We start from the raw sequence: 23,867 nt of genomic DNA, 5'->3' as shown, positions 1-23,867 counted from the left end.
CTCTCTGGAGAATTAAGATGGCTTAATTTGTGTGTACTTCATGGGGTTGGAAAATATAAGGTGATTGAAGGATATGCAACAGGTCGGAAACTATGTTCAAATATATTAGGAATTTCTACATACATGGGGGAATATATGTACAAGTCATTATAGGGATCAATTTCATCAAAAACATATTTAACAAAACTTTTTAAATTTGTTTAATTAAAAATTTTTTAATTTCGTCGATTTCAATAAATTGTTACTTTTTTACAGTATTTAAAACATTTATCATCTAGGAAAATTTAATGTTTTGTATTACTACCAATTGAATTTAGAAACCTTGTATATATTTTATAGCTGTAGAAAATTTTTGCAAAATTTAATTTCTATAGAAAATTTTGTCAAAATTTATTTCTATAGAAAATTTTTGCAAAATTTGATTTCTATAGAAAATTTTGTCATAAATTTGTTTTTCTATAGATAATTTTATCAAAGTTTTATCTCTATGGAAAATTTCTTTTCAAAATTTAATTTTTATAGAAAATTTTGTCAAAAATTTTATTTTTATAGACATTTTTTTCAAAATTTGATTTCTATAGAAAATGTTGTCATAAATTTTTTATGTTACAAACTTGTTTTTATTGTCTTCGACCTGCATTTGATTTTTCCAATTAATGAATTATTGATAGAAACGAGCTCGAGGTCTGTGTTTTGTAATTTATTTTTTATTCAATATTTTGTCTTTTCGTTGAAAGATTCATTAATTGGATAAATTTTTTGTATAGATAATTTTTATCAAAATTTAATTTCTATAGAAAATTTAATCAAAATTTAATTTCTATAGAAAATTTAATCAAAATTTAATTTCTATAGAAAATTTAATCAAAATTTAATTTCAATAGAAAATTTAATTTCTATAGCAAATTTTATTTCTATAGAAAATTTCATTTCCATAGAAAATTTTGTCAAAATTTTATTTCGATTATTAATTTTGTTCGGCTTGAGGCCATAGAAACAATCGATTATTGATTTGTTTCAATATTCATTTCCAATATTTCGGTAAGTGTCATTAACCATCTTCTGGGATTTTGTCTCTACATAAAAAATTTATTATTTCTATGGAAAAATGTGTCAAAATTTTATTTCTATAGAAAATTTTTACAAAATTTTATTTCTTTGAACAAATTTTACAAAATTTTATTTCTATTTTCTGTAGAAATAAAATTTTTACAAAATTTATTTTTACAGCAAATTTTTTCAACATTTTACTTCTATGGCAAATATTTTTTTTTATCTCTTTATTTATATTACAACTGATTTACTACATCTAGTAATTTTACAGTAGTTACACAGAAAAAAATTTCACGAAAATTTTTCCAATTAAAATTTTAATTGAATTTTAAAAAAATTAAAAATTTAATTGATTCAACAAATTTTTTAATTGAAACAAAAACCAATCACAAAATTAATAGTATCAATTAATTTTTTAATTGGATCAATTAATGTTTTAATTGACCTTCAATTAATTTTTTTAATTGATACTATCATTTCTGTGATTGAAGACATTTAAATTAAAAAATTAATTGGATCAATAAATTTCGTAATTGAACCAGAACAAAATTTTTTTGTGTGTACAATTACAATACTAGAATATTTACTCTAGTGAAGAAATTTGGTATAAAATAGTTCGACAACTATACTCTAGCTGATTACTTTTCTGGGGTTAGTTGACCAAATCCAGAAGGACAATCCTGTGGAACCTCTAAGTGAAGTAGTTTCTATATATGTTATTTAACTCGTTGTTTGGGTGATTTTGAAGTTTAATTTTATGCATGGCAAATATTGTGAACATTTTATTTCTATCGAAAATTTTGTCAAAATTTCATGTCTATAGAAAATGTTGTCAAAATTTTATATCTATCGAAAATTTTGTCAAAATTTTATTTCTATACAAAATTTTATTTCTATACAAAATTTTATTTCTATACAAAATTTTGTCAAAATTTCATTTCTATAGAAAATTTTGTCAAAATTTTATATTTATCGATAATTTTGGCAAAATTTTATTTCTATAGAAAATTTAGTCAAAATGTTATTTCAATAGAAAATTTTTAAATAATTTTATTTCTATAGAAAATTTTGTCAACATTTTATTTCTATACAAAATTTTGTCAAATTTTTTTTCTATAGAAAATTTTGTCAAAATTTTATTTCTATTGAAAATTTTCTCAAAATTTTATTTCTATTGAAAATTTTGCAAAATTTTATGTCTATAGAAAAATATTGGAATTTTTTATTTCTAGAGAAAAAATTTGGAGTTTTTTATTTTTATAGGAAATTTTGCAATATTTTATATCTATAGAAAAATATTGGAAATTTTTATTTCTATAGAAAATTTTGAAAATTTTTATTTCTATAGAACATTTTTTAAACATTTTATTTCTATCGAAAATGTTGTAAAAATTTTACATCTATCGAAAATGTTGTCCAAATTTCATTTCTATAGAATTTTTTTTCAAAATTTTATTTCTATAGAAAATTTTATCAAAATTTTATTTCTATCGAAATTTTTTTTAAAAATTTATTTCTATAGAAAATTTTATCAAAATTTTATTTCTATCGAAAATTTTGTCAAAATTTCATTTCTATAGAAAATTTTGTCAACATTTTATTTCTATACAAAATTTCATTTCTATTGAAAATTTTGTCAAAATTTTATATCTATAGAAAATGTTGTCAAAATTGTATTTCTATAGAAAATTTTTGCAAAATTTTATTTCCATAGAAAATTTTGTTAAAATTTTATTTCTAAAGAAAATTGTGTCAAAATTGTATTTCTAAAAAAAATTTTGTAAAGATTTTATTTCTATAGAACATTTTTACAAAATTTTATTTCGATAGAATGTTTTTTGTAAAATTTTATTTTTTAAGAACATTTTTTTTTACTATAGAAATTTGCCAAATTTTTATTTCTATGGAAAATTGTTGCTAAATTTTATTTCGATGGACAGTTTTTGCAAACTTTTATTTGAGAGCGTTAGCTATATGTAAAAGTTTTAAACAGGTCGATTCCCAAGAATCTTTATTTTTCTTCCGAATATCAATATATTATGATATATAATATATATACTATATAAATTATTTAGATACTATATAAATCATTTAGAATTTGGAAATACCACTCCAATATTACTTTATAATTGAGTTTTAAACTATAAAATTATAGATTAGATTTATGGTAGGGTTCGTTGTAAATGATTTGAACAGAATATCGATAGTTTCAAACTATACTCTGAGACCATTGCTATGTTATACAAAAATTTCTCTAAATCCAAAAACTAAAGCATTTTTCACTAAATATCCTCAATTTCTCTGTATTCCAGCATCAAACCAACATTCGAAAATTTTGAAGTCTCTAAAGGATACCATGGCGGTCTTGGTGGCTACGAAGAAATGGCTGGTGGTGAACGGGAGGGCGAAGGACCCGGTGGTGGTGTGGCTTACGATGATGATCGACCCGATTCACCAGCATCATTTGAAGAAATCGAAAGACCACCTCTGAGGAAAATCGACAAATACTGTAAGGCTGAATGTCCTTGTATGTCAGCACGTTATACCATTGCTACCATGGCTTGTATTGGATTTATGATAGCCTTTGGCATGAGATGTAATATGTCAGCAGCTAAGCTTAAAGGAGAACATAATGGTGTAAGTATGGGTGTGACTATGAATAAGACACATAAAGAGAGGGGGTAAAAGCCTAAAGTTATTTAAAATGGAAATTAAGCTGATTATGATAGCTGAACGTATGTCAAATATCATTAAATGGATTGATTTCATTTGCCTTAATATGATTTTTAACCAAGGACAATGAAAATTACTCCCATATTATTATGCTTGCATGTCAATTACTCTCTTTTCTATTTTGTAATAGGGAAATTTTGTATAAATACATGAACGCCCATGTGTACAATTTGATGTCCTTACGTATATCCTGGGTTACCCACATATATAAATAAGTCACGTTTTAGTTACATATATATTGAGATACTAATGGGCGGAGTGAAGCGTATATGGGAAGTTCAAAAATAAATTTGAGGACATATTTAAATATCACATGGAGGCTATTAGATTGATGGTGGTGAGAGAGCATTATGTTAAAAAACATTACAGACATGGTTAGGTTGGTTATAGTAGCAGCCCGCTATTTCAGACTCCCCAGTGGTTAAATTCTCTCTAATCACTGAGTGCAGCCCGATTACATATTTAGCGCAATGACAAGAGACCTTCTTTTTTATAGACGAGTTCAAACGGCGTTTTATTTTAAGGTGAAGGCACTTACAATCGCATTTAAAAACAAGTAAGGAAAGTCTAAAGTCGGACGGGGCCGACTATATTATACCCTGCACCACTTTGTAGATCTAAATTTTCGATACCATATCACATCCGTCAAATGTGTTGGGTGCTATATAGAAAGGTTTGTCCCAAATACATACATTTAAATATCACTCGATCTGGACAGAATTTGATAGACTTCTACAAAATCTATAGACTCAAAATTTAAGTCGGCTAATGCACTAGGTTGGAACACAATGTTAGTAAAAAAATATGGGAAATGTTTAAAACTGAAGCAATTTTAAGGAAACCTCGAAAAAGTTTATTTATGATTTATCGCTCGATATATACGTATTATAAGTTTAGGAAAATTAGAGTCATTTTTACAACTTTTCGACTAAGCAGTGGCGATTTTACAACGAAAATGTTGGTATTTTGACCATTTTTGTCGAAATCAGAAAAACATATATATGGGAGCTATATCTAAATCTGAACCGATTTCAACCAAATTTGGCACGCATAGCAACAATGCTTATTCTACTCCCTGTGCAAAATTTCAACTAAATCGGAGTTAAAAATTGGCCTCTGTGGTCATATGAGTGTAAATCGGGCGAAAGCTATATATAGGAGCTATACCTAATCTGAACCGATTTCTACCAAATTTGGCTCGCATAGCAACAATGCTAATTCTACTGCCTGTGCAAAATTTCAACTAAATCGGAGTTAAAAATTGGCCTCTGTGGTCATATGAGTGTAAATCGGGCGAAAGCTATATATGGGAGCTATATCTAAATCTGAACCGATTTCAACCAAATTTGGCACGCATAGCTACAATGCTAATTCTACTCCCAGTGCAAAATTTCAACTAAATCGGAGCTAAAGATTGGCCTCTGTGGTCATATGAGTGTAAATCGGGCGAACGATATATATGGGAGCTATATCTAAATCTGAACCGATTTCAATAAAACTTTGCACACTTGACTACACTGCTAATTCTACTCCCTGTGTAAAATTTCAACCTAATTGGGGTAAAACTCTGGCTTCTGGGACCGTATTAGTGCATATCGGGCGAAAGATATATACGGGAGCTATATCTAAATCTGAACCGATTTCAATGCAATTTGGCACACTTGACTATAGTACTAATTGTTCTTCTTGTGCAAAATTTTAAGCCAATTAGGGTAAAACTCTGGCTTCTGGGGCCATATAAGTCCATATCGGGCGATATATATATATGGGAGCTATATCTAAATCTGAACCGATTTCTTCCAAAATCAATAGGGATCTATTCTGAGCCAAAACACATACTTGTGCCAAATTTGAAGTCGATTGGACTAAAACTGCGACCTAGACTTTGATTACAAAATGTGTTCACGGACAGACGGACAGACGGACATGGCTATATCGACTCAGGAGCCCACCCTGACCATTTTTGCCAAAGACACCATGTGTCTATCTCGTCTCCTTCTGGGTGTTGCAAACATATGCACTAACTTATGATACCCTGTTCCACAGTGTGGAGCAGGGTATAAAAAACATCCGCTACCGTGACTCCAACCTGGTTTGTCTGCTCCATGCGCGTTAACACTCGCCTTAGCACATTGTACCACAGACGGAGTTATCATAAGAACGTCTAACGAATATATTAAGACTTTTCATGGCCAAAGAAAAACGACAGTCGTTCGTGAAATCGTGAACGCACGTGGACGAAAACTTGAACATTCAGTTTTGATTTTTCATGAACGTTTCCGTTTCAATTTCTTACCGTCAGTTCACGATTTTGGAACGTAATTTTTTCTATTAGCGTAGAAAGCCAGAAAAATGGCTGAGATCCGGAAAGAAAGTCCAAACAATCTGTGGATTCTCGTCCTTGGCACTCGACATAGCCAGAATTTCCTTCATTATTATTTACTTGCTTTTTGCTGAAGTCAATTCATAGCGTATTGCCTCATATTTATGATTTACAAACGCTTCGAACAATTTGTAGCGATTTTATAAAGAACCATCCGAATGTATACTAGTAATGGTGGCGGGAATGTATCGGTGGCATTTGAATTCATTACAATTTTTATATGGGCATAATTCCATCACGCTCATTAATAATGGCTTCAGGGTATTTTTTGTCAACGGCAACATTACACTCGTCAATGGCTCACTTAGATGCGTACATGAAAAACAATTTGCCTGACTTTGAGACCCACCAACCGGGGGGGGAAGGACTTTTGGTTGTGTTTTGGTAACAGGATGTTTTTTGACTCCTTTCCGGCTTTTGTTCCACATAGACGCCTTTGTATCGATTGTATATGAAACTTTTCTATAAACTTCCATAATTCATCAATGGGTGGTTTGTGTTGGTTACTATGGGTTTGAGACTTTCAACTTCTTTTGTGAAGCTTTAGAGTTTTTGTTGTTGGTTTTTGTATGCTGAGTTATTGTTCCTTTGACGAAAAGAGAAATTTTTCTGTGATACCCTTCATGTTGCGACTAATGGCTCGTTTTATTGTCATTATTATTGTTGGGTTTGTTGCTAATGGATGCATTATGTTTCAAATTTTGTGTGGATATTGTAGAAGTTCCAACACGTCTACATATGTGAGGAAATGGAATAGCTTTGTTAAAAATTCAAAAGTAGAATGTCTTGTTTAGGGATGTCACGTGAAATTAGTTAAGGTGTTTACTTAACCATCAAAACTGTTTTCAAATATAATAGAAATTTCCTCTCTGACTGACTGAAAATTAAACTGATTGAAATGGAAACATGTAAAAATGTCATACACGAACAAAAAATTAACCATTTTTTTATTATTTATTTATTTATTTAATATTTAATTTTTATAAGTACAAATTACAAACAACTTATTTATACGGGCACTAGCATTTTTTTATACCCTCCACCATAGGATGGATTAACATTGTCATTACGTTTGTAACACATCGAAATATTGCTTTAAGACCCCATAAAGTATATATATTCTGGGTCGTGGTGAAATTCTGAGTCGATCTAAGCATGTCCGTCCGTCTGTTGAAATCATGCTAACTTCCGAACGAAACAAGCTATCGACTTCAAACTTGGCACAAGTAGTTGTTATTGATGTAGGTCGGATGGTATTGCAAATGGCCCATATCGGTCCACTTTTACGTATAGCCCCCATATAAACGGACCCCCAGATTTAACTTGCGGAGCCTATAAGTGTAGCATATTTCATCCGATCTGGCTGAAATTTGGTGCATAGTGTAAGTATATGGTCTTTAACAAGCATGCAAAAAATGGTCTATATCGGTTCATAATTATATATAGCCCCCATATAAACCGATCCCCAGATTTGACCTCCGGAGCCTCTTAGAGGAGCAAAATTCATCCGATCCGGTTGAAATTTAGTAAGTGGTGTTAGTATATGGTCTCTAACAACCATGCAAAAATTGGTCCATATCGGTCCACAATTATATATAGCCCCCATATAAACCGATCCCCAGATTTGACCTCCGGAGCCTCTTGCAGGAGCAAAATTTATCGGATCCGGTTGATATTTGGTACGTGGTATTAGTATATGGTCTCTAACAACCATGCAAAAATTGGTCCATATCGGTCCATAATTATATATAGCCCCCATATAAACCGTTCCCCAGATTTGATCTCCGGAGCCTCTTGGAGAAGCAAAATTCATCCGATCCGGTTGATATTTGGTACGTGGTATTAGTATATGGTCTCTAACAACAATGCAAGAATTGGTCCATGTCGGTCCATAATTATATATAGCCCCCATATAAACCGATCCCCAGATTTGTCCTCCGGAGCTTCTTGGAGGAGCAAAATTCACCCGATCCGGTTGAAATTTGGTGCATGGTGTTATTATATGGTCTCTAACAACCATGCAAAAATTGGTCCATATCGGTCCATAATTATATATATCCCCCATATAAACCGTTCACCAGATTTGATCTCCGGAGCCTCTTGGAGAAGCAAAATTCATCCGATCCGGTTGATATTTGGTACGTGGTGTTAGTATATGGCCGCTAATAACCATGCCAAAATTGGTCTATATAGGTCTATAGTTATATATAGCCGATCCCCAATCACCCAAAAATTGGTCCATATCGGTTCATAATCATTGTTGCCACTCGTGCCAAAAATAATCTACCAAAATATTATTTCTATAGAAAATTTTGTCAAAATTTTATTTCTATAGAAAATTTTGGCAAAATTTCATTTTTATGGAAAATTTTGTCAAAATTTTATTCCTATAGAAAATGTTGTCAAATTTTATTTCTATAGAAAATTAGGCAAAATTTTATTTCTATCTAAATGTTGTCAAAATTTTAATTCTATAGAGAATGTTGTCAAAATGTTATTTCTATAGAAAATTTAGTCAAAATGTTACTTCTATAGAAAATTTTGTCAAAATGTTATTTCTATAGAAAATTTTGTCAAAATCTTATTTCTATAGAAAATTTTGACAAAATTTTATTTCTATAGAAAATTTTTTTAAAATTTTATTTCTATAGAAAATTTTCTCCAAATTTTACTTCCATAGAATATGTTGTCAAAATTTTATTTTGTCAAAATTTTATTTCTATAGCAACTTTTATCAAAATTTTATTTCTATAGAAAATTTTGTCAAACTAAATTATATACGTATTTAATCGGCCTTTTTATACCCTCCACCATAGGATGGGGGTATATTAACTTTGTCATTCCGTTTGTAACACATCGAAATATTGCTCTAAGACCCCATAAAGTATATATATTCTGGGTCGTGGTGAAATTCTCAGTCGATCTGACTGAGAATGTCCGTCCCTACGTCCGTCCGTCCGTCCGTCTGTTGAAATCACGCTAACTTCCGAACGAAACAAGCTATCGACTTGAAACTTGGCACAAGTAGTTGTTATTGATGTAGGTCGGATGGTATTGCAAATGGGCCATATCGGTCCATTTTTACGTATAGCCCCCATATAAACGAGGCCTCTAAGAGAAGCAAATTTCATCCTATACGGCTGAAATTTGGTACATGGTGTTAGTAAATGGTCTCTAACAACCATGCAAAAATTGGTCCACATCGGTCCATAATTATATATAGCCCTCATATAAACCGATCCCCCGATTTGGCTTGCGGAGCCTCTAAGAGAAGCAAATTTCATCCGATCCGGCTGAAATTTGGTGCATGGTGTTAGTATATGGTCTCTAACAACCACGCAAAATTGGTTCACATCGGTCAATAATTATATATAGCCCCCATATAAACCGATCCCCAGATTTGACCTCCGGAGCCTCTAAGAGAAGCAAATTTCAGAAGCATATTTCATTCGATCCGGCAGAAATTTGGCACATGGTGTTAGTATATGGTCTCTAACAACCATGCAAAAATTGGTCCATATTGGTCCATAATTATATATAGCCCCCATATAAACCGATCCCCAGATTTGACCTCCGGAGCCTCTTAGAAGACCAAAATTCATCTGATTCAGTTGAAATTTGGTACGTGACGTTAATATATGGCCTCAAACACCCATGAAAAAATTGGTCGATATCGGTCCATAATTATATATAGGCCCCATATAAACCGATCCCCAGATTTGACCTCCGGAGCACCTTGGAAGAGCAAAATTCTTCCCATTGGGTTGAAATTTGTTACGTGATGTTAGTATAGGGTATCCAACAACCATACAGGAATTGGTTCGAATCAGTCCATAATAATATATTGCTCCCATATAAACCGATCCCCAGATTTGACCTCCGGTGCCTTTTGGAGAAGAAAACTTCATCCGATCTGGTTGAAATTTGGTAAGTGGTGGTAGCATATGATATTTAACAACCATGTGAGTTGAAATTTGTGGATGACAGCCTTTCGTAGAAGTTTCTACGCAATCCATGGTGGAGGGTACATAAGATTCGGCCTGGCCGAACTTACGGCCGTATATACTTGTTTAGTTTAATATATACCACATATGGACTACCTTGTAATTTAGAAAACGGTGTTAGGAAGTTTTAAGATACCTTGCCATCGGCAAGTGATACCGCAACCCAAGTAATTCGATTGTGGGTGGCAGTGTTTAGAAGAAGTTTCTACGCAATCCATGGTGGAGGGTACATAAGCTTCGGCTTGGCCGAACTTACGGCCTTATATACTTGTTTTAATTTTAAACTATTTCATAGTACTCTACCTTAAATAAATATAAACTGCAAAATGTTGGTCTACGTACCTTTTTGTATTTCCTTACCAACAATGTCTCATCTAGCACTATTTTAGTTTGGAAGATCTTACTGTTAATCGAAGACTTACCCAGCAAAACTGGCTAGTACAGATAAAAAACTGATTACAAAGGAATTAGGAATTAGGTTATCTCCACGATTACCTGCTAATGAGAGTTCTGGGATAAGAAGCACATTCTAAGTCTCTTTTCATCAGGAGAACTTTCAAGGCAACACCAACAACCCATAGAACCATAAAGATTTTCAACCACTGCCACATCAGTAGTTTCGATTCGGTCATCAAGAATGTCCTCTTCACAGATCCTGGTGACTCTTGCAACAACCCTTGCTTCAACTTTGGTGAATTTTGAGGCTGTAGAAAACTCCTCCCGTACACTAAGTGCTTCCATATCTGCATTTTTGGTATCTCCCTGGAATTTGCCAGAAGATCTGTTCACTTCTAGCTCACATAGAGACGTGTCCGTTTCGGAATGCTTCATCTATTCGCTTTTCTGTACCTTTATCCTTCCGTACTCGAAGTGCTTCCATATCTGCATTTTTGGTATCTCCCTGGAATTTGCCAGAAGATCTGTTCACTTCTAGCTCTTATTGAGACTTGTCCGTTTCGGAATCCTTCATCTATTCGCTTTTCTATACCTTTGCATGTATATAATGGAAGCTATAACAACTCTAAAACGGCTAGATGTGGCAAATACTGAATGTTCAATATAAACACCGCATAACGTATTGGTCCATACACTTCATCCAAACTTCCTATCAGCGGTTGAAAGATCTATACACATTACATTCCATCTGTCTGTTTAATGCAGATACAGAAGCAGAAATGTTTACCATTATCCATGCGTGTGCCCCATATCTAGCTGGTGTGTCCTTTTTCTCGATTAAGTCCATAGCAGCTCCTTCCCAAACTTCACCAATCAGCATTTACGCAGGCTTAAAAACAATCCATAGTCTTCTGGTCCGCATTAGCTTAAATCGTTCTTTGTTCCAACCAACCTCTTGCCATCGTGGACTTGGACCGTATCTGTAAGTAGACGCTAGACAATGGATTGCCAAGTTCCCTCATTTGTGATTTAGGATAGGTATAGTGGCTGCACACAGTAGCGAACTGAACACCCCTCATTTTGAAGGTGTGTGTGTGTAGAATGTTGCTCCTATTTTGATTTTGGAATTCACTCTTCAGTTGTCAAAATGCCATCCAAGCAAGAAGAGCAGCGTATCAACCAAGAAATTTACGTGAAAAAGTGTGTGAATAAACGTCTGCTGCCTTTCCTGAAGAAACACGGTTGTTCCGTACTGTTTTGGCCGGATTTGGCATCTTGCCATTACGGTAAAAAGACCATGGAGTGGTACGCCGCCAACAACGTGCAGGTGGTTCCCAAGGACAAGAACCCTCCCAACACGCCAGAGCTCCGCCCAATTGAGAAATACTGGGCTATTGTCAAGCGGAACCTAAAGAAGACAAAAAAAAAACTGCTAAGGACGAGCAGCAAACTGGCTTTCTGTGGCGAAGAAGGTGGAAAAAGTGGCTGTACAAAATCTGATGGCAGGTGTCAAGCGTGAGGCCCGGCAATTCGGATTTGGAAAAGCGAAAGCCTAACTGAATATTTTTCCTGAATTTTATACTAATTGAACTTGAAAAAGAAATTTAATTTGATTTTTTAAATAAACGATGTCACCGATTTACACGCGTTTTCCTTTGACCAAATTTTGACCGTATCACCCTTTAAGTACCTATTATGCCAAATTGATGTAGAAAAACATGTCTACTCAGTTCGACGGGACCGAGTAACTTCATACCCAAAGATATTTTTCGTTATTTCCCCGAAATATTGTTAATTAACTACTCAAAATGAAAAGTACGAATGATCTTCATAAAGTCAACGAAATTTTTCTTTAATAAGTACGAAATGTACTTTTAATGAAAAGTTTCTTTGGTTGTAAAACAATGACATATTTCCTTTTTCAAAGAGAATTTTTTAGGTGAACATCAATTCGTATTAGATGTTGCAAAAATGCCAATATTCCAGTGTAATGTTATGGGGTTATAAATAAGAAACACATCCTGCAAAAATAGCGCCGTCAAAATTACATATACTCCTTTGTATGAATCGAAGAAAAATCTACACCGGAAATACATTTAAGATTCCTTTTTAACATAACAAAACACCAACATCCCCCATCTATACAAATGAACAACACTAGTCCCCCTTTCCTTCCTTACAAAATAAATGCTCATTTCATATTTCAAACCAGAACAAAATGCAAACGCACTATTCATAAGGATACAAGGCTTTTGCGAAAATGAATGGATGAATGGTCGTGAATAAATAAAAAATAATTGAATTCAAGGATTTATTTTCATCATACAGACAAAATCACTTCCTTCATCATCAACATCACCATTATTATTATTTTCCTCTTATACAAACTAAGCATTAGAATTTCACTATTGTCCTTTTTGTTCGATTTTTCTATTTACAGACATCCTTCATGAACTGGACAGTGGCCACAGAGAGTCATGTCGATTCATCATTCTTCTTGGGTTATTTGATAACCCAAATTCCCGGTGGTTTTATTGCATCGAAATTTCCCGCAAACAAAATCTTTGGTCTGTCGATTGCCAGTTCGGCCACATTGCATTTGTTTGTGCCATTTGCGATGACATTGATGCACGGTCATGTGGTGATATGTGTGCGTATCGTGCAAGGATTATTAGAGGTAAGTAATACGATATGTGGCTACTACAAGGGGGTGAGTGAGAGTGATGCAGGGATGGAAAATACAATTTTTAAGATAATACAAAAAATGTATTTTTTTTTGAACGAAAAAGTACTGTTCACTAAATTTCAACAAAAATTCCATTGGAAGATTATTGTCAAGAGCTCCTTTAGACTGAATTTTTCACAAAATAAAATTTTGTTTGCCAGCTCCTCAATTCTAAATAAAATATTACAAAATTTTTCTATAAAAATAAAATTTTGCATTAATTTTCGGTAGAAATAAAATTTTGACAACATTTTCTATAGAAATAAAATGTTGACAAAATTTTTTAAAGAAATAAAATTTTGACAAAATTTTCTTACAGAAATAAAATTTTGACAAAATTTTCTACAGTAATGGAATTATGACAAGATTTTCTACAGTAATGGAATTATGACAAGATTTTCTATAGAAATGGAATTATGACAAGATTTTCAATAGAAGTAAAATTTCGACAAAATTTTGTTAAGAAAAATTTTCGATCGATATAAAATTTTGCAATAATTCAATAAATAAAATTTTGCAAAAATTTTCTATAGAAAAAAAATTTTGACAAAATTTTCTATAGAAATAAAATTTTGCAATAAAATTGTGCAAAAATTTTCTATAGAAATAAAATTTTGCCAACATTTTCTATAGAAATAAAATTTTGCAAAAATTTTCTGTAGAAATAAAATTTCTAGAGAAATAAAATTTTTACAAAATTTTCTATATAAATAAAATTTTGACAAAATTTTCTTTAGGATTAAAATTTTGACAAAATTTTCATTAGGAAAAAGCATTGACAAAATTTTCTATAAAAATAAAATTTTGACAAACTTTTCTTTAGGAATAAAATTTTGACAAAATTTATTTTTAGGAAAAAGTTTTGACTATAAAAATCTATAAAATAAAATGTTGACGAAATTTTCTATAGAAATAAAGTTTTGACAAAATTTTCTATAGAAATAAATTTTGACAAAATTTTCTATAGAAATAAATTTTGACAAAATTTTCTATAGAAATAAAATTTTGTATAGAAATAACATAAAATTTTGACAAAATTTTCTATAGAAATAAAATTTGAAAAAAATTTCTATAGAAATAAAATTTTGACACAATTTTTTACAGAAATAAAATTTTCACAAATTTTTTACAGAGATAGCATTTTGACAAAATTTTCTATACAAATAAATTTTTTATAAAATTTTCCATAGAAATAAATTTTGACAAAATTTTGTATAGAAATAAAATTTTGCAAAAATTTTCTATAGAAATAAAATTTTGCAAATATTTTCTTTAGAAATAAAATTTTGCAAAAATTTTCTGTAGAAATAAAATTTTGCAAAAATTTTCTATAAAGGGTGATACGATCAAAATTTGGTCAAGGGAAAACGCGTGTAAATCGGTGAAATCGTTTATTTAAAGAATCAAATTAAATTTCGTTATCAAGTTCAATTAGTATAAAATTCAGGAAAAATATTCAGTTAGGCTTTCGCTTTTCCAAATCCGAATTGCCGGGCCTCACGCTTGACACCTGCCATCAGATTTTGTTCAGCCACCTTGTCCACCTTCTTCGCCGCAGAAAGCCAGTTTGCCTTGAACTGCTGCTCGTCCTTAGCAGTTTTTTTGGTCTTCTTTAGGTTCCGCTTGGCAATAGCCCAGTATTTCTCAATTGGGCGGAGCTCTGGCGTGTTGGGAGGGTTCTTGTCCTTGGGAACCACCTGCACGTTGTTGGCGGCGTACTACTCCATGGCCTTTTTACCGTAATGGCAAGATGCCAAATCCGGCCAAAACAGTACGGAACAACCGTGTTTCTTCAGGAAAGGCAGCAGACGTTTATTCAAACACTCTTTCAAGTAAATTTCTTGGTTGACAGTCCCGGAAGCTATGAAAATGCTGCTTTTCAAGCCACAGGTACAGATGGCGTGCCAAACCAGATATTTCTTTGCGAACTTTGACAGTTTTATGTGCTTGAAAATATCTGTTACCTTTCCCCTTCCTTTTGCCGTATAAAACTCCTGTCCCGGAAGCTGCTTGTAGTCGGCTTTGACGTAGGTTTCTTCGTCCATTACCACGCAGTCAAACTTCGTCAGCATCGTCGTGTACAGCCTCCGGGATCGCGCTTTGGCCGTCGTATTTTGTTTATCATCGCGGTTTGGAGTCACTACCTTCTTGTAAGTCGATAGTCCGGCTCGTTTTTTGGCTCGATGCACGGTTGTAGACGATACACCCAGCTTATTTGCGGCATCTCGGAGAGAGAGGTTAGGGTTTCGCTTGAAACTACCGGCAACTCTCTTTGTCGTCTCAGCGGCTTCCGGTTTTCGATTTCCCCCCGATCCAGACTTCCTGGCTGTCAACAAACGTTCCCCAAACACTTTAATTACATTTGTAACGGTTGGTTTGGCAACTTTTAGCGATTTTGCCAGCTTTGCGTGCGAGTAGCTCGGATTTTCGCGATGCGCGAAATTTGCAAACATTTTCTATAAAAGTAAACTTTTGACGAAATTTTATATAAAAAAAATTTTCTATAGAAATAAAATTTTGACAACTTTTCTATAGAAATAAAATTTTTACAAAAAATTTTTCGGTAGTTGTTGTAAGATTTCCTCCAAATATTGGTAGATAATTTTTGTCCCAAGTTTCTACCGCCACTGTAATGGTTCGCATTATCTTAGTAGGCAATCGATAATTTCTTATCTAGAAAGTAATCGTATGGAAGCGTAATATAGAATCCCTTGCCTTTTCCGAACAAGGTTAGGTTAGGTTAGGTTATGTGGCAGCCCGATGTATCAGGCTCACTTAGACTATTCAGTCCATTGTGATACCACAGTGGTGAACTTCTCTCTTATCACTGAGTGCTGCCCGATTCCATGTTAAGCTCAATGACAAGGGACCTCCTTTTTATAGCCGAGTCCGAACGGCGTTACACATTGCAGTGAAACCACTTAGAGAAGCTTTGTGACCCTCAGAAACGTCACCAGCATTACTGAGGTGGGATAATCCACCGCTGAAAAACTTTTTGGTGTTCGGTCGTAGCAGGAATCGAACCCACGACCTTGTGTATGCAAGGCGGGCATGCTAACCATTGCACCACGGTGGCTCCCTTTTCCGAACAAACTATTCCTCAAGTCCAAGAAAATCGTGTTTTTGACTCTGACTTTTATCAAAATCGAGATTTTCTTCCCTCATGAACTTGTCTGTTTTCAAAAATTTATAACAGACCATTAGCAAATGTGTTAAAAAATTTCTCATAATATTAAAATATTTTGTCAAATAATATATCAGCACAAAACTGTATACACAAAAAGTACTAAATCATTCGTGGGGGTATTGCGGTACTGTCCAGGGAGAAAAATTATTGTAAAAAGTACTGCATTTTCCATCCCTGGAGTGAGGGAATTAAAGAAAATAAAGATAGAATCCCATGCCTTTTCCGAACAAACTATTCCTCAAATCCAAGAAAATCGTGTTTTTGACTCTGACTTTTATCAAAATCGAGATTTTCTTTCCTCATGAACTTGTCTGTTTTCACAAATTTATAACAGACCATTAGCAAATCTGTTAAAAAATTTCTTATAATATTAAAATATTTTGTCAAATATTATATCGGCACAAAACTATATACAAAAAATACTAAATCATTCGCGAGGGTATGCGGTACTGACCAGGGTGAAAAATTATTGAAAAAAGTACTGCATTCTCCATCCCTGGAGTGAGGGAATTAAAGAAAATAAAGATAGAATCCCATGCCTTTTCCGAACAAACTATTCCCCAATTCCAAGAAAATCGTGTTTTTGACTCTGACTTTTATCAAAATCGAGATTTTCTTTCCTCATGAACTTGTCTTTATAAATTTATAACAGACCATTAGCAAATCTGTTAAAAAATTTCTTATAATATTAAAATTTTTTGTCAAATATTATATCGGCACAAAACTGTATACACAAAAGGTACTAAATCATTCGCGGGGGTATTGCGGTACTGACCAGTGAAAAATTATTGAAAAAAGTACTGCGTTTTCCATCCCTGGAGTGAGGGAATTAAAGAAAATAAAGATGGATATCGTCAAAGAAGTTTGGAGTTTTTTTTCTTTATTTTGACAAAGGATATCAAAGCTTATGTTTCCTATGTTATGATGACATCATGTTCGTTGTTACTCAAACGAACAAAAAGGATTTTTCCTTTTTTGATATGATTTTGTCATCTTACCAAAAAAAATTTAAGGCAATGGGTTTTTAACATGTGCCAAAATGATTTTGCTAAATGTTTTAGAACTGAGTAAGGCTATTAAGGATTTTCGGTTTGTTATCCTTCTAAATCCTTAGGTACCATAACCACAAAAAAAGAAAACTCAAAGCGGATAACTGAGAGCGTTATATAATTTTGATTACGGAATCAATTTATCAGTATATAACTTCAGAATAGTTCAACACTAAGGCTACAAAATTAAAAAAAAAAATAATAATAATAATTAAAACAAATTAAAATTAAGTTAAAAAAAGAAACACAAAACAAAAATGTCCATAGCTAAGAGTTTTGTTTTATTTTTCCTTCTAGGGTGTTACCTATCCTGCCTGCCATGGTATCTGGAGATTCTGGGCTCCTCCTTTGGAGCGTTCTCGGTTAGCTACATTGGCCTTTAGTGGTTCTTATGCGGGTGTAGTTGTGGGCCTACCGTTATCCGGTCTTCTGGCAGATGCAGTGGGGTATCAAGCCCCGTTCTATGCGTATGGAGTATTTGGTATTGTATGGTAAGTTTCAAGTAAACAACGGTTGAAAGGCTGATCTCTATGAAGGGAATCCCACTCCTAAATATTACTGAGATCTTATATAATTTAGTTACTTTTAAAACCATTTCTTTTTTTTCTGTCCCTCCCCACTATAGGTACATGTTCTGGCTGTGGCTTTGCTTTGAAAGTCCTCGAAAACATCCTGCCATTAGTATACCCGAATTAAAATATATTGAAAAATCGCTGGGCGAAACTGCAGCTCATCCAACAATGCCGAATTTAAAAACCACACCCTGGCGTGCCATGCTACGTTCTATGCCTGTCTATGCTATAATTGTGGCGAATTTTTGTCGTTCATGGAATTTCTATTTGCTTGTACTCTTCCAGTCTTCGTTTCTGAAACATAAATTCCATTTTAAGGTTGAAGAAGCTGGTTTTGTGGGGTCATTGCCACATTTGATAATGACTACGATAGTGCCATTTGGTGGCATGTTAGCTGATCATTTACGTAAGAATGGCATAATGTCAACGACTAATGTGAGAAAACTATTCAATTGTGGTGGTTTTGGTATGGAGGGTATATTTTTCCTATTTGTGGCTCATGCAAAAACTTCGGTAAGTTTTGGAAAAGTTTTGAAATCACTAGAATCATTTGATATGAATAGTTTGTCTTAAATTTCAGACAGGTGCTATGTTTGCTTTAACCTGTGGTGTTGCCTTCTCTGGATTTGCGATATCTGGCTATAATGTAAATCATTTGGATATTGCACCCCGTTATGCCAGTATTCTTATGGGTTTATCGAATGGTATTGGTACCTTGGCCGGAATTATTGTGCCCTATGCCTTGGATGGTCTTATAATGAAGGATGTAAGTTTGACAGTAATTCTAGTCGAGAAATTACTACCTTTGCGTGAAGAGTTGAGGGCCCCTATCAGCCAACGACTCATTTTTACAGATATCAGGAGTGATATCACTACACCCAGAGAAGGAATATAATCACCTCAAACATGTTTTAAGAGCAAAATGTTATTTTTGGGTGGTGACCATGTAACATGGTTTTCGCAGCCATGTTATTTTCTCGGAAATCATGTATCTGATTTCGGCAAGCAGGTTATATTTGACGAGAAATGTTACATGGTCACCATACAAAAATAACATTTTTCTCTTGAAACATGTTTGAGGTGATCATATTCTTTCTCTGCGTGTAGCATATCAAGTGGGCGGTTTATATTTAGAGGGACCATTTTTGCATGTAGACTATTTATATCAACATTCCAAAGAAGAAATGATGAAACTCTTCATTGAGGAGTGACTCTGTTCAAATTCCTTTGATTAACATTTTGAGTTCCAATGGCATTTACTATTGAACTCGAATAGACGTTATTGAATGCCTCTACATTATCAGCAAAATCCATAATTCTATATTTATTGACAGATATTGAGCTTTCAATAAAGCTGATTGACATGTTGCAATCTTGAACCAGTTCTAAATCAAAGATAAATATCTATCAGCATCTCCAAAGATCTAAGAAGGAATGAGGATAAGCTAATTGGTCGGAAATCCTTCACATCCGAAAGGAAGAATTTCTTCGCTTTAGGGAAAAAACCACCTATGACTCCTTTGGCTTTCCTGGAATATTTCATAAGTTTATATAGCCTATATATTTTATTCTCCGAAACAATGTATTCGATAGTAAACAACCGTTGAGCTTCTACGGTACTATCAATAGAGGATTTAGAATTTGAAAAAATTCCACACATTTTGAAAATATGTCAATGACACATCTTCTAAAAATTTATCCAAATTTACTCCTCTTAAATCTGTGGTCACAACCCTTAACAGCCTAACTCGAGTTAGGACACAACTGAGTTATTAGCACCATCGTATTCAGCGTATCTAAACTTATTATACCCTCCACCACAGGATGGTGGTATATTAACTTTGTCATTCCGTTTGTAACACATCGAAATATTGCTCTAAGACCCCATAAAGTATATATATTCTGGGTCGTGGTGAAATTCTGAGTCGATCTGAGCATGTCCGTCCGTCCGTCCGTCTGTTGAAATCACGCCAACTTCCGAACGAAACAAGCTATTGACTTGAAACTTGGCACAAGTAGTTGTTATTGATGTAGGTCGGATGGTATTGCAAATGGGCCATATCGGTCCACTTTTACGTATAGCCCCCATATAAACGGACCCCCAAATTTGGCTTGTGATTGCTCTAAGAGAAGCAAATTTCATCCGATCCAGCTGAAATTTGGTACATGGTGTTAGTATATGGTTTCTAACAACCATGCAAAAATTGGTTCATATCGGTCCATAATTACATATAGCCCCCATATAAACCGATCACCAGATTTGGCTTGCGAAGCTCTAAGAGAACCAAATTTCATCCGATCCGGCTGAAATTTGGTATATGGTATTAGTATATGGTTTCTAACAACCATGCAAAAATTGGTTCATATCGGTCCATAATTACATATAGCCCCCATATAAACCGATCACCAGATTTGGCTTGCGAAGCTCTAAGAGAACCAAATTTCATCCGATCCGGCTGAAATTTGGTATATGGTATTAGTATATGGTGTCTAATAACAATGCAAAAATTGGTCCATATCGGTCCATAATTACATATAGCCCCCATATAAACTGATCCCCCGATTTGGCTTGCGGAGCCTCTAAGAGAACCAAATTTCATCTGATTCGGCTGAAATTTGGTACATGGTGTTGGTATATGTTCTCTAATGACCATGCAAAAATTGGTCCACATCGGCCCATAATTATATATAGTCCCCATATAAACCGATCCCCAGAGCAAAAGTCATCCGATCCGATTGAAATGTGTTACGTCGTGTGAGTATATTGTCTCCAACAACCATGCCAAAAGTGGTCCATATCGGTCCATAATTATATACAGCCCCCATATGAGCCGATCCCCAGATTTGACCTCCGGAGCCTCTTAGAGGAGCAAATTTCATCCGATCCGGTTGAAATTTGGTAATTTGTGTTAGTATATGGTCTCTAACAACCATGCAAGAATTGGTCCATATGGGTCCATAATTATATTTAGCCCCCATATAAATCGATCCCCAGATTTGTCCTCCGGAGCCTCTTGGAGGAGCTAAATTCATCCGATTCGGCTGAAATTTGGTACATGGTATTGGTATATGTTCTCTAATGACCATGCACAAATTGGTCCACATCGGCCCATAATTATATATAGCCCCCATATAAACCGATCCCCAGATTTGACCTCCGGAGCCTCTTAGAGGAGCAAAAGTCATCCGATCCGATTGAAATTTGTTACGTGGTGTTAGTATATTGTCTCCAACAACCATGCCAAAAGTGGTCCATATCGGTCCATAATTATATATAGCCCCCATATAAGCCGATCCCCAGATTTGACCTCCGGAGCCTCTTAGAGGAGCAAAATTCATCCGGTCCCGTTTGAAATTTGGTACGTGGTGTTAGTATATGGTCTCTAACAACCATGCAAGAATTGGTCCATATGGGTCCATAATTATATTTAGCCCCCATATAAATCGATCCCCAGATTTGTCCTCCGGATCCTTTTGGAGGAGCTCAATTCATCCGATCCGGTTGAAATTTGCAACGTGGTGTTAGTATAAGGCCGCTTATAACCATGCCATAATTGGTCCATATCGGTCTATAGTTATATATAGCCGATCCCCAATTACACAAAAATTGGTCCATATCGGTTCATAAGCATGGTTGCCACTCCAGCCAAAAATAATCTACCAAAATTTTATTTTTATAAAACATTGTCAAAATGTTATTTCTATAGAAAAATTTGTCAAAATTTTATTTCTATAGAAAATTTTGTCAAAATTTTATTGCTATAGACATTTTTTTCCAAATTTTATTTCTAAAGAAAATTTTTTCCAAATTTTATTTCTATAGAAAATTTTTTCCAAATTTTACTTCTATAGAAAATGTTGTCAAAATTTTATTTTGTCAAAATTTATTTCTATAGGAACTTTAAACTTAATTATATACGTATTTAATCGGCCTTTTTTAGTTTAATATATACCACGTATGGACTATGTGGTATATATTACGGTGTTAGGAAGTTTTAAGATACCTTGCCATCGGCAAGTGTTACCGCAACCCAAGTAATTCGATTGTGGATGACAGTCTTCAGTAGAAGTTTCTACGCAATCCATGGTGGAGGGTACATAAGCATCGGCCTGGCCGAACTTACGGCCGTATATACTTGTTTGCTCAAAATTTTTCATGTTTGTATCTCTTCTAGGAATCTGTAGCAAAGTTTTCCAAAAAACACCTTCTCCTGATTTTCATTGAAGATTCAAAACTTTAAACCCCTGTACTGAAAATATTGAAAAACAGACTTAGGCTGTTATGGGTTGCGACCACAGAAATGTGCCGTATTATTTTGGAATATAATATTGTCGCTTCCTTGCTATTTAAGGTATTCATTTTTACTTTAATAATTATTTCCATTTAGCCTGAAGGATGCTGGACCACCGTATTCACCTTGGCCGCTTGTGTTCACTTAGTTGGTTGTACTTTCTATGGCATATTTGCCTCAGGCGAATTACAACCTTGGGCTGAACCACCACCTGAAGAGGAGCAAAAGGTATGGGCACCACCTATGGGAGCAATTACAGAAGATCCCTCACAGGGAGGAGCGGGCTATATGAAAGAGACATCATTTGTAAGTAACATTAAACAGAGATCTCCAATCCATTCTACAATATCCAATTTTTCCATTCTTTTCTCCCAAAAAAAAAAATTAAAACCAGGGTGAAGCACCACCACCATATACGGAACAAAGCCAAATGCAACAATCGAATACAGTTAATTATGGTGCTACAGGTCATGTGGCCAATAATCCTTTTGCCATGGCGGGAGCCACCATACCCGAAGAGGCTAGTGGCATTGGTATGTCAACAGATACCTATGCGACGGGCTATGATTATAGTGCTGCAACCCAACCAGCGGCAACTGCTCCTATGGGACAATTACCACAAATGCCATCATATGAACAACAATATCCTCAATATCAAACACAATAAAATCTCCATTTCAATGTATCATACAAATAGAGAGTTGAAACAGGACTACTATCTCAAAAAACCGTAAAGGACATCAGGTAAGATAAATTATCGCAAGTGAAAATATGCAGTTTGAATTGCAATTATAAAACCGATAAACATATATTCCAAAATAAGCAATCAATATTCAATAAAATATTAAAAAAACCGAATGCATCAAAGTAACCAAAAAAAGAACGAAAAAACAAAAACAAAAGTAGACGAAACGAAACCAAAGTACGAAATATTTAAAATAAACATGAATTAAGAAAAAAACACAGTAAGTGAACAAAGTTAAACTACAAAAAAATAATATACAAAATAAAATCGTTAAAATATCACACATACAATATAGAGCAACAAATGAAATGAAAAAAGAGAGAACTCCAAAGAAAATGAGCATATATTATTTAAGATTATTGTTAATAGCTAAATTATTTATGAGTCTAAATAAGTAAAATTCTATATATATTTAATTTGTAAAGGGGAAATTATCAACAAAAAACAAAGAGGATACAGATCTCTTTCCATGAATTTTCAATTTTTTAAGCGATTCATGTACATCTAAATTACACCTTAAAAATCCAAATTGTGACACATACTTTAAAGATATTTCTTCATACTAGACTATAAAAAGGATGCAGAGCCTTAAAAAACATTAACATTTATTTGAAGATTTCTTTAGAAATGAAACTGGTTAAAATAGGAGGGACTTACACAAATACAATTATAGTTGATCTTTCCGTTTAGACTTAACTTTATTATACTCTCTGGTAGCAGGAGTTATC

At 33.7% G+C, this 23,867-nt stretch overlaps 1 protein-coding gene across 1 annotated transcript; it reads left to right on the top strand.

The window, feature by feature from the left end:
- Positions 1-3,403: 3,403 nt before the first annotated feature.
- On the top strand, positions 3,404-23,109 carry VGlut (Vesicular glutamate transporter). The gene is made up of 7 exons (XM_075294715.1): positions 3,404-3,690; positions 13,010-13,246; positions 17,828-18,021; positions 18,156-18,615; positions 18,683-18,868; positions 22,491-22,700; positions 22,789-23,109. The coding sequence occupies exons 1-7, from the start codon at positions 3,436-3,438 to the stop codon at positions 23,059-23,061; spliced, it is 1,815 nt and encodes a 604-aa protein (XP_075150830.1). The 5' UTR covers positions 3,404-3,435; the 3' UTR covers positions 23,062-23,109.
- Positions 23,110-23,867: the final 758 nt, after the last annotated feature.

The sequence above is a fragment of the Haematobia irritans genome, chromosome 2 (genome assembly GCF_050003625.1).
Source record: "Haematobia irritans isolate KBUSLIRL chromosome 2, ASM5000362v1, whole genome shotgun sequence".
Taxonomy (NCBI): Eukaryota; Metazoa; Arthropoda; class Insecta; order Diptera; family Muscidae; genus Haematobia; species Haematobia irritans.
The sequence above is the reverse complement of the archived record's forward strand: the minus strand, read 5'-3'. Positions and strand labels throughout refer to the sequence as shown.

What these genes read in the sequence shown, in the direction of transcription:
- VGlut (XM_075294715.1), top strand. Translation starts at nt 3,436, where the DNA reads ATGGCTGGTGGTGAACGGGAGGGCGAAGGACCCGGTGGTGGTGTGGCT. An exon ending in TCGTGCAAGGATTATTAGAG is followed by an intron (nt 13,247 to 17,827) that starts GTAAGTAATACG and finishes TTTTCCTTCTAG; the next exon opens with GGTGTTACCTATCCTGCCTG. An exon ending in TGGCTCATGCAAAAACTTCG is followed by an intron (nt 18,616 to 18,682) that starts GTAAGTTTTGGA and finishes CTTAAATTTCAG; the next exon opens with ACAGGTGCTATGTTTGCTTT.